An 11,075-nucleotide genomic window follows, 5' to 3' on the forward strand; every position below is an offset into this window, starting at 1 on the left:
TCTGTTTAGGGACTCCCCGTGTTTTGTGTCTTTAGGACATTTGAATTCATCCAAGGGATTCTGGAAAGAGTGGAAACGGTAGTTTGTTAAGCCGGACTGCTTCATACCCTGGAGGCCTGCTGACTCTTTCTCCTCTTAGAATCTGCTTCCTTGGATTTTATTCCAGGGTAACCACATGTATGTGTGAGACTACTAAGTTATGAGTCAAAATTAATCCCTTTCTTTTTCTCCTCCCTCTCTCTGCCCAGGCTGATCTGGAACTCACTACATAGTCTTGAACTCACTGCAAGTCTCCTTCCCCAGCCTCCTTATTTATTTATTAGTCTTCATATACCCCAGAAGAGGGCGTCAGCGCTCATTACAGGTAGTTGTGAGGGCACCATGTGGTTGCTGGGATTTGAACTCAGGACCTTTGGAAAAGCAGTCAGTGCTCTTACTCCCTGAACCATCTCTCCAGCCCCTTCCCCAGCCTCCTAAATGCTGGGTTATGCAGGTTAGCTACCACCCATGACTGTGATTTGTTCTGTTAACACAGTAAAACAGGTAGCTTTAGGCCTTAAAGTTTAGGCTGAAGCAGGGACTGCCCAAACTGGCTGAGTACTCCGCAATTGTCCTCCCAGAACCTCCCTGATCTGTTCCCTCTGCTCTCTGTGCTGGAGGGAGGGGAGGGGTGCTTCCCTCCACATTGGATATCAAAGGTTTTCTCAGGGTCTAGGCTGTCCCTCTGAATGCCAGTGGAGCTCAATGGTAGAAATGGGGGGGGCGGCGCACAAACTCCTCTCACTGCCCTGGCACAACCCTTACCAGTGACAATCCCAGGTGCCCAGTGGCTCTCACAGAAATTTCAGTGAGGCACCTGAAAAAGGGGTAGGGGCTGACTTGACTGCCCAGCTGTCACGCTTGACTCCATTCCATAAAATAATAGATGCTTTCAATAAGCATCTTAGTCTAACCCCCTGAGCCCAGTGGTAGCCAGGCTCCATGCTGGCAGTAATTTCACATGACCCATTTTGGATTTGTGGTGTCTGCATAAAAACATTTCACTCTGATGTGAAAGGGTTTTGGCTCCAAGCAGCTCTCCTCCTCACACCACCAGAGGCTCCTTAGGGTCAGGCCTAGCAGGCCCGAGGCACGTTTACTCCTCACCCCTATTATAATTTTTTTTAAAAGATTTATTTATTTATTCTATGTATATGAGTACAATGTAACTGAACAGATCGTTGTGAGCCTTCATGTGGTTGTTGGGAATTGAATTTTTAGGACCTCTGCTCACTCAGGTCAACCCCACTTGCTCTGGTTGGCTCTGCTTGCTTAGAGCCCAAAGATTTATTTATTTACTTTTGTTTTGTTTTTCGAGACAGAGTTTCTCTGTGTAGCCCTGGCTGTCCTGGAATTCACTCTGTAGACCAGGCTGGCCTCGAATTCAGAAATCCTCCTGTCTCTGCCTCCCAAGTGCTGGGATTAAAGGCGTGTGCCACCACTGTCCGGCGCTTTATTTATTATTATACATAAATACAATGTATCTGTCTTCACACACGCCAGAAGATAGCATCAGATCTCATTATGGGTGGTTGTGAGCCACCATGTGGTTGCTGGGATTTGAACTCAGGACCTTCAGAAGAGCAGTCAGTGCTCTTACCCACTGAGCCATCTCGCCAGCCCATCCCTGCTATAATTAAAAACTTGCCCAGCATGCATGTTCCAATGGTGTCCAGGGCCTCTGGGGCCACCAGAGGTCAGAGCTGTATCATAAGCAGCAGAACTAAACCTGAAGAGCTGCTTTTTGTTGTTGTTGTTAGATTTATTTATTATATGTATGTGAATACACTGTCATCTTCAGACACACCAGAAGTGAGCATTGGATCCCATTACAGATGGTTGTGAGCCACTGTGTGGTTTCTGGAAATTGAACTCAGGACCTCTAGAAGAGCACTCAGAGCTCTTAACCGCTGAGCTATTTCTCCAGCCCACTGAAGAGCCTTTTGACCCTACCATTTCAGCTTTGGTGATTCTGACCATACTAAGGACACAGATCCACAGACAGACAGACAGACAGACACACACACACACACACACACACACACACACACATACACACTATACCAAATAGATTTTAAGGCAGAAATATTTATTTGACTTAAGAACCAGCCTTGGCTTTGGTCCTGAAGACTCAATATAATTGCTTTAATATTCAGTAAGAATCAGAAAAACAAACAGTTCCCCTAAGTAAGAATATCACAATCTCTGAAGAGGTAACTGTCTTAGTTAGGGCTCTCCAGAGTCACTGAACTTATGGAATGTCTCTATATATTAAGGGAATTTGTTGTGTGACTTACAGGCTGCAGTCCAACTACCCCAACATTGGTCAGCTGTGAATGGGAAGTCCAAGAATCTAGTTGTTCAGCCCCACAAGGCTGGTTGTTTCAGCTGGTCTTCTGTAGAAGTAGACTCCAACAGATGTGCTGGCAAGTAAATGCCAAGCAGGTGAAGAAGAGAGAATCTTCTTTCTTCCAATGTTCTTATGTAGGTCTCCAGCAGAAGGCATGGCCCAGTTTAAAGGTGTGTACCACCATGCCTGGATCTGGGACTTGTTTTGTCCCAAGCTGATCTTGAACTTGGAGACCTCCTTGCCTCAGTCTCCTGGGATTAAAGGCATGTGGTACCTTGCCTAAATTTTCATAGCCATTGTGCCTCAAGATCTCCATGCCAAGATCCAGTCAGAAACTTGTATCTTCCAGCCTCAAGATCTGGATCACAGGTGAGCCCTCCAATTCTGGATTGTAGCTCATTCCAGATATAGTCAAGTTGACAACCAGGAATAGCCATTACAGTAACATAGTCACAGAGTTAAACACAAACTCAAAACAGTCAAAATAGGAAGTAAGAAGTGTTCGTTTCATCCCCACCTCCCCTCATGGACCAGCTCCCTCCAAGTCGACCCTTCAATTTCGTGTTCACAAAGGTAGCAAGCAGTTTTGTTTTGTTTTTGCATGTCTAGAATTTCCCCCTCCCCTTTTAAGTTTCATTTGTTCATTCACTCATTCATTCATTCCGTGTATAGTCTGTGGACACACGTGCACATGTGCCACAGCATGAGTGTGGAGCTCAGATGACAACTTGTGGGAGCCAGTTCTCTCCTTCCCTGGGGGTTCCAAGTATCAAACTCCTTCTGCTCTTGGCCATTTTTCTGGCCCCAGAATTCCTTTTTGTCAAAGGATGAAACTATGAGCACACTGAATAGAACACCATTAGGCTAACATTTACTGCTAGTGTATATTCACTGTGTTTTAGGCAATTACTCTGTCATCTGCAGAAAAATGTGGAGACATGGAAGACACTGTGTCAAGTGAGAGAAGAGACTCACAGAGCGACCAGCACAAGTTTCCTCTCTCATGTGGAAGCTGAACAAGGGCGTCTGGACTGTAGAATAGGTTTGATATGCTTGGCCCAGAAACTGGACATATTTAGAGGCGTAGCCTTGTTGGAGTAGGTGTGTCACTGTAGGTGTGGGCTTCAAGACCCTCATCCTATCTGTCTTGAAGTCAGTCTGTTTGCCTTTGGAACAAGATGTAGAACTATCAGCTCCTCCTACACCACGGCTGCCTGCACGTTGCCATGCTCCCACTTTGATGATAATGAACCTCTGAACCTGTAAGCCAGTCCCAATTAAGAGTTGTCTTGGTCATGGTGTCTGTTCATAGCAGTAAAACCCTAAAACAGATAGTAAATGCTAGAAGCTGGGAAGGCTGAGGAGGGGGCATAAAGGAAAGCTAGATTTGATTAGTGCCCACCATATACATGTGTGGAAATACCACAGGGCAGAAAACGCCATTCAAGGCCTCGCTGTGTAGCCCTAGCTCACTGGGAACTCACTACATAAACCAGGATGACCTTAAATTCACCCAAGATTTGCTGGCATCTGCCTCCTGGGTCTGGGGATTAAAGGACAATGCCACCACTCTTTAATACATCTTAATAAAAAATAAAATAATAAGAAAAAGAAGAACTAAGACACAGGGTTAGTGTAAGGTAGTTTGCCAGAGTGGCAGTTGACAGAAAGGGCAAAAGACCGAGACAATCTGAAAAGATGTGCTGCCCGAGGCCTTGGGACTCAGGTAGCTGAATGTCTGTAGCAGAAACAGCTCTGCACTGTTCTCTCAGCTAGAGGCAAACTGGGAAGACCCTACTAGTATGGAGATGAAATTGCTACACATTTCTAAGCAAACAACTCAGCATAAAGTGTCAAAATGTTTCATGCCCACACTCCTGTGATCCCAGCTACAGGATGCATTGCCACAGCCTAGGAGACAAAAATGGGAAATCTGGCCTGGTGAGGAGATTCATTCCTGTGTTCCCGGCACTCAGAAGTGAAAGAAGGGTTAAGAGTTCAAGGCCAGCCTGAGGTACAGGGTGAGAATGTCTGAAATGGTGGTTCTCAACCTTTCTGTGACCCTTTAATCCATTTCCTCATTTTGTGGTGACCCCCCACCCCCAGCATAAAATTATTTCGTCGCTACTTCATAACTGTGATTTTGCTGCTGTTATGAATCACAATATAAATTTCTGATATTCGAACTCCAAAAGGGTCCTGACTCACAGGTTGAAAACCACTGGTCTAAACCAGAAAGGGCTGGGATGCAGTTGAGTGGCAGAATCGCAGCCTAGCATGAGCGCGGTGTCCAGGATAGTCCTGTACCACAATGGCTCAACCACATGTCTCTATTGTGCTCCTGACTGAGCTCATGAAGAGTCTTAAAAAAAAAAATCCTCAAAAACAAAGCCTCAGAAATCTCTATATCCACCAGTCCACCAGGGGGATAGTTGGAGTCATTCCAACACATCTATAAAGAATATTATGCAGCAATTATAATATATGTGTTGACCTGGAGGAACGTCCACAAAATATTCTGTTCAATTAGAAAAGCAACTCCTCAGTCATTTATATTTTTATCTCACAAGCAAATCCATCTCGTGTATGTGCATTTCTTTGTGCTCAGGACACTTCTGTTGCCACCCTGGAGACTTCCAGGAGGGAGAGTTTCCAAGTCCCACAGTACACAAAGGGAACCCTCAACCCCTCCTTGCTTCAAATCATCTCCAGGCTCAAAATATTAATTGTGCTGAGGCTGAGAAAAATCTGGCTTAGTGTGGGTCGGGGACAGAAAGAATAAATGCCAAATTGCCAGCTTGTGTTGTTTGTGTTATATGATTTTTTTTTTACAATGTGCTTTTGATGCACATTGACTAAGAATGGCCTCCATGGTCTCATATATTTGAAGGCTTCGTCATTAGGGAGTGGCATTACTTGACAGAGATTAAGAACTATGGCCTTGTTGGCAGAAGTGTGTCTCTGCAGGTGGGCTTTGAGGGTTCAAAAGCCCAAGCCAGACCCAGCGTCTCTCACTTCCTTCTGCCTGTGGATCCTGAGGTAGAACTCTCAGCATCTCCTCCAGCACCATGTCTGCCTGGATGCTGCCCTGCTTCCCTCCATGATGATAACGGGCTAAACCTCTGAATTGTAAACCAGCCCCAATTAAATGTTTTCCTTCATAAGTGTTGCCGTGGTCACAGTGTCTCTTCACCCTAACAAAGACATCTAGTCTTGGTTTTCCTGAGTGTTCTCTAAAGGAGGAAAGATGGTGGAGCTGGCTGATGGGGCTGACTGGGGTTTTCCCTCTTAATGTGGACACAAATCAATAATGGGTTCATTGGAGGAAAGATGCCTTGAATTAGGAATTAATCCAGATGATTGTAGTGGAGACAAGGAAGTAAAAATGAAAACTATGCAAAGTGTAAGCCCATCTTCACAGTCAAGAAATTTGGTGCCTCATTATAGGCTATTTTTTTTTCTTGGTTGAGGGCAGCCATGAAGACCAGGTTAGTTCCTCTGAAGGAATGTTCCACCAGACCCTTTTGAAAATAACCTACAAGGGGTAGGTGACAACACCCAGGAATTTAGTCCTTTGTAGTTTTCCTCAACTTGACCTTTTGTAGTCACAAGCTCTATAAACTATATTTTTGGTCCAAGCGGCAGGATTTACTAAAAGTCATTTGATATTATTATGTCAGGCCTCTGCAAGGTACTTAAGATTTCATCACTGGGACGCAATTAGGGAAGCATAGATACTGTATGCAGCCATAGTGTTTCAGGAATGTTCCACAACGAGAATAAATCGAAGAAGCCAGTGTTTGGAAATCTAGTGAACGCTCTGCCGTGAGTTGTCAGGCTTTACCTGTGTGCAACACTGAGCAATGGAGGACGTTTTCTGTCTAAATTAGAGACTTCTGGCCACGGTGCCTATTGTCATTTCCAGTTGCATTATTAACTTTCTTTCTGTCCCTCCTCCTCCTAGTATCCTCATCGTGGTGGAGTGGCCATCAGGAGGTATCCTACATCTATGCCTCCAAAGCCCTTCTGCACCGCACCCCCCGCACCCCCCTCATCCTTGTCCCTGGGGCCAACACCATCACCTCCCATAACATTACTATAGGAGGAAAACTGAGGACGGTGCAACAGCTTTAATCCCAGCAGAGGTAACCAGATCTCTGTGAGCTTTAGACCACCCTGATCTACATAGGGAGTTAAAGGTCAGCCAGGCTACATAGTGATACCGTGCTTAAAAAACAAAACAAAACAGAGTGGAGGAGGGAATTGAGGCTAAGACTGTGTGTGTGGGGGGGTGTACTGTCAATTTCTGACGGAGTGGGCCATTGCAACAATTTGGTAACAACTAAAGCTGTCTGCAGTCTCGAACCCGTGGCTAACAGGCATAACAAACACAACAGGCTTCCTGAGCTCACGCCCAAGGTTGTATGATTCGTGGTGGAAGCCCTTGACTGCGGGAACTTCGGCTTCCACAGCACCTCCACTACAAGAACTACTATGTGGCTGGGACACTGGGCGCGAACACTCAAGCGGACAGGTCATGAACCCGAAAGCCGCTAGCTGTCAGGGTGACTGACGCCACGCCCCGGAGGCGGCGGGAGTCTGCGCGGCCCACGAAGAGGCAGAACTGCGCATGTGCGGCGTCTACTTTTAGCGCTGCTTCGGCTGGTCGGGGCAGGAAGCGGAAGACTGACCGGGCGTTGTTAGACTCCCACCAACGGAAGTCCCGCCCATCTTGCTCAGCCTGTTCCCGGAAGTGCATCTGCTTGTCTCGGGCGAGATGGCTTCAAGGTTACTTCGCGGAGTGGGCGCTTTGGCGGCGCAGGCCCTGAGGGCCCACGGCCCCCGTGGCGCGGCCGTGACCCGCTCCATGGCTTCTGGAGGTACGTGACCAGCTGGGCGGGACAGGCCGGTGTCCATGGCCTCCGGCGTGGTTGGTGATGGGCGGTCGAGCGGGGTCGGCCATTAGCGTTCTCTCGAGCCCTGCTGACCACCTTAGGCTCCGGGAGCCGGCGCTCTGTCCGGTCTTGCTGTAATTTCGGCCGCCCACCCGATCGAACCCGCTTTCAAAGTGCCCTCACTGGAAGGTGCCGGGTGACCTTGGAACACAAGGACTTGGAGGGCTGAAAAAGCGCTGGACCAACATTCAAATCCCTTGCCCGCCACCAGCCAGTATACTCTCATGACTTGATTGTAGGGAAAGTCGACAACCAAGCTTCCGCGGTGGGAAGGGAAAAACGGTATGGCTTGGGAGTCATGCCTCAGTGGGCTTAGGGGACTGTGGGAATGGGTAGCTTGGGAACCCACCAAAGAAGCGGATAACGTCACCTTTCCCGTGTTGATCTTTTTATCGTGTATCCATCGTGGTCATATCAATTGCCGTAGCTCATTTTTCTTCTTCTAGGTGGTGTCCCCACTGATGAGGAGCAGGCTACTGGGCTGGAGAGGGAGATCATGATAGCAGCACAGAAGGGACTGGTAAGGAGAAATGCTGTGTCCTCTGGAGCCCTGGGGCTTGGATGGGATTAGAGGAGTTCCTGTCAGCCAGCGTCTGGTCCTGACAACCCAGCTTGTAGGAACGGCCCTTTTGCAGTGCAGTGGCAGGCGTTATCTGTCATAAATAGTCAACTCTTGTCTCTTTCAGGACCCATACAATATGCTACCTCCAAAGGCAGCTTCAGGCACCAAGGAAGACCCTAATCTAGTCCCGTCCATCAGCAACAAGAGAATAGTGGGCTGCATCTGTAAGCACTTTGTTTTTATTTTCTGGCCCATTTGTTTATAACCTGCCTCACAGAATGTCTATAAATTGCTTCAGATATGTGTGTATGATGGACTGTATGTGTGTAAAAATGTAAATATGTGTATACATTGTTGTAAGGGTTGTTGACTGTCTTAAGTCTCAGTATGCATGAGAAGTCACAGAAGGCAGATGACCCTGGAGCTGTAGTTACAAGCAAGGCTGTGAGCCACTTTGCTGTGGCTACTGGGAATTGAACTCAGGTCCTCTGGAAGAGCAGTCCATGCTTTTAATTGCTGAACTATCTTTCCAGCCCAGATTATTTACACACACACACACACGTATGTACATACATATGCCAGGTACTGTTTGTTTCAAGCACTAGGGATACACATGAGTACAGATCCTGTTTTGGAATTTTGCATAGGGACTGGAATTGTTAGAACCTACAGTGACCCCATACAAGGTTATCTTACTCACAGGTAAATGCATCCCCGCTTTTTCATTTGAAGGAGCGGAGCGTGAAGTGGTCTCCTAGTCAGTGGCAGTTTTGTTGCTGTGTCCGAAGTGTCTGTAGGAAAGAGGTGAATGCTGAAAGCCTCCCTCTGTACATGGACGCTGGATGACTGTCAACCGTCTTTCCCTTTCAGGTGAAGAGGACAACTGTACTGTCATCTGGTTTTGGCTGCACAAAGGCGAGAGTCAGCGATGCCCCAACTGTGGAACCCATTACAAGCTGGTGCCCCACCAAATGGCCCACTGAGCCCCTGTGTTATCTTTTCAGAATGTAAAGAAAAACTTCTCTCTAATAAAGATTAGCCATTGCACTGGCTCCTCCCATAGCTGGCTAGTCTTATGTCTATAGTCTTTTTTTTTTTAATATATATATATTGAGACCACCTATCTCTTAATACTAGTTTGGCATCCACTTAGAATGTAAAACCAGTATAGAATTGTTAGAATTTTATTTTTAAAAAATTTTAAACTTTTTGTTGTTGCTGTTATTTGTTTGCTTTTCGAGACAGGGTTTCTCTTTTCTCTGTGTAGCCTTGGCTGGCCTGGAACTCACTCTGTAGACCAGGCTTGCCTTGACTTCAGATTCTGAGTGCTGGGATTAAAAGTATCTGCCACCACAGCCTGGCTAAAAATTCTTTTAAATTTTAACTTTTATATAATGTAGAGGGGGCAAAAACCAAGGGGGATTGTTAGGGGCAAGAGCAGTGACAATATGCTGACCTTGCTCAGATCTTCATGGTTCCGTTTTGCCCTGCTAATGACTGAATAACTGGGCCATATGCTACAGAGACACTAACCCTGACGCAGGACTTAGGGGAAGGACGTTACAGAGCTCCAGCCCACTCTGTCCTCCAGTGAGAACTGTCACTGTGATCTCTGCACCTGTCAGTGGTTCCCTTTAAAAGGGAGAATGAAGAAAGAGAGACGCACTGAGCTGGACCCGGTCATGGAAGTCCCAGTCACTTGAGAGACTGCCGTGAGACGATACCTGAGCCTGGGTGACCTAGACCTCACTCTATAAAATAACAGTGATGATTGGAGCTTAGTATTGGTGCCTAGGTATTTACTGAATTTTTATGTGTGAGGAGTTTTTCTTTGGAAATACTCACGGAAATATAAACTGGGGAGGGCAGCCACAGCTCATCTCAGCCAGCAAGTTTATGATTCATGTTGAAATTCTCAAGGCAGATCCCTATAAAGTGGAAATGCCTTCTCATTCTGTGTTGAAATTTGCCAGAGGTGACTTTGGTTACTATCTATTAAGCGGGTTCACTATACATAATTTCCCGGTTGATTTCAGGGATGGAAAGTGGAGTGGCCCACCATCTTGGTGACCGGTTTGGAAGGTGTAGTGTAAGCCTTTGCTTCCACTCTTTCCTCTGAGTGATCATCTCTGCTTCCAAGCAGTCAGGCATCGATTGGCCACTTGAGGCCTTTGCTGTGGGAAGGGAGTCCCGTTGAGCTGTTAAATCTTCCTCTGCCAGCCGGGCGTGGTGGCGCACGCCTTTAATCCTAGCACTTGGGAGGCAGAGGCAGGCGGATCTCTTGAGTTGGAGTCCAGCCTGGTCTACAAAGTTCCAGGACAGCCAGGGCTATACAGAGAAACCCTGTCTTGTAAAACCCCCCCCCCCCCCAAAAAAAATCTTCCTCTGCCAATCTCACTTTAAATGCTGTTCCTCACTAGCTGGACCCTGAGGGCTCCATGTACTGCTGGGAAGTTCCTGTTTGCAGCCTGGTGCACTGCACTGTTTTCACACGCTCCATCACGCTCTATAGAAAGATCTAGATCATTAGGTCAGTCTATGTTCTCCCGGGCTTCTTATTGCCAAATCCCCCCTCGCTGCTTTTCTTTTAACATTTGTTACCAGTACAGAAAGGAGAATATCCAGGACGTTTCCCGGCTGTGGTGTGCAGAACAACAGTCCTCTCAAGGTGTCCACATCCAAATCGCCCCACCCCCAAACCTGTGTGTACTTTAGGTCATACAGCCAATAGGAATTAAGGTTGTGGATGGAATTGGGTTTGCTGGCCTTAGAGCTAGGACAGCTGGCTGGCTGGCTGGTCACCTCTTGCTCAGCATGTAAACTACCAGCTGCCCAGCCTGATGACAGAGTTCGATCCTTGGAACCCTCATGGTGGAAGGAGGGAACTGTTAGTTGTCCTCTGCCCTCCACACATGTGCTATGGCATACATGCACACTAATAAATGAGCCAAGAAATGCTAATGGTCTCTGGAAGGCAGGTGAAAGTTATTATCTGGTCTCCAGATAGGAAGGCCTATGGGTGCTCTGGTTTTAGCTCAGTGAGACCCGTGCTGGGCTGCTATGTAAGATAATAAAAATTTTATATCCTAAGTCACTGCATTTGTGATTAACTTTTTATAGCAGCAATAAGAAACTAAAACAGACTAGTGAATTCTTGAGTCCATAGGCC

At 46.8% G+C, this 11,075-nt stretch overlaps 1 protein-coding gene across 1 annotated transcript; it reads left to right on the top strand.

The window, feature by feature from the left end:
• Positions 1–7,066: 7,066 nt before the first annotated feature.
• On the top strand, positions 7,067–8,968 carry Cox5b (cytochrome c oxidase subunit 5B). The gene is made up of 4 exons (NM_009942.2): positions 7,067–7,269; positions 7,791–7,864; positions 8,031–8,130; positions 8,777–8,968. The coding sequence occupies exons 1-4, from the start codon at positions 7,167–7,169 to the stop codon at positions 8,887–8,889; spliced, it is 390 nt and encodes a 129-aa protein (NP_034072.2). The 5' UTR covers positions 7,067–7,166; the 3' UTR covers positions 8,890–8,968.
• The last annotated feature ends 2,107 nt before the right edge of the window (positions 8,969–11,075 follow it).

This window comes from Mus musculus, chromosome 1, assembly GCF_000001635.26.
Source record: "Mus musculus strain C57BL/6J chromosome 1, GRCm38.p6 C57BL/6J".
Lineage (NCBI taxonomy): Eukaryota > Metazoa > Chordata > Mammalia > Rodentia > Muridae > Mus > Mus musculus.

Bases quoted from the DNA above. Each gene is read 5' to 3' on its own strand.
- Cox5b (NM_009942.2), top strand. From the start codon at position 7,167: ATGGCTTCAAGGTTACTTCGCGGAGTGGGCGCTTTGGCGGCGCAGGCC. The intron at 7,270-7,790 runs GTACGTGACCAG...TTCTTCTTCTAG, and splicing joins CCGCTCCATGGCTTCTGGAG to GTGGTGTCCCCACTGATGAG. The intron at 8,131-8,776 runs GTAAGCACTTTG...TTTCCCTTTCAG, and splicing joins GAGAATAGTGGGCTGCATCT to GTGAAGAGGACAACTGTACT.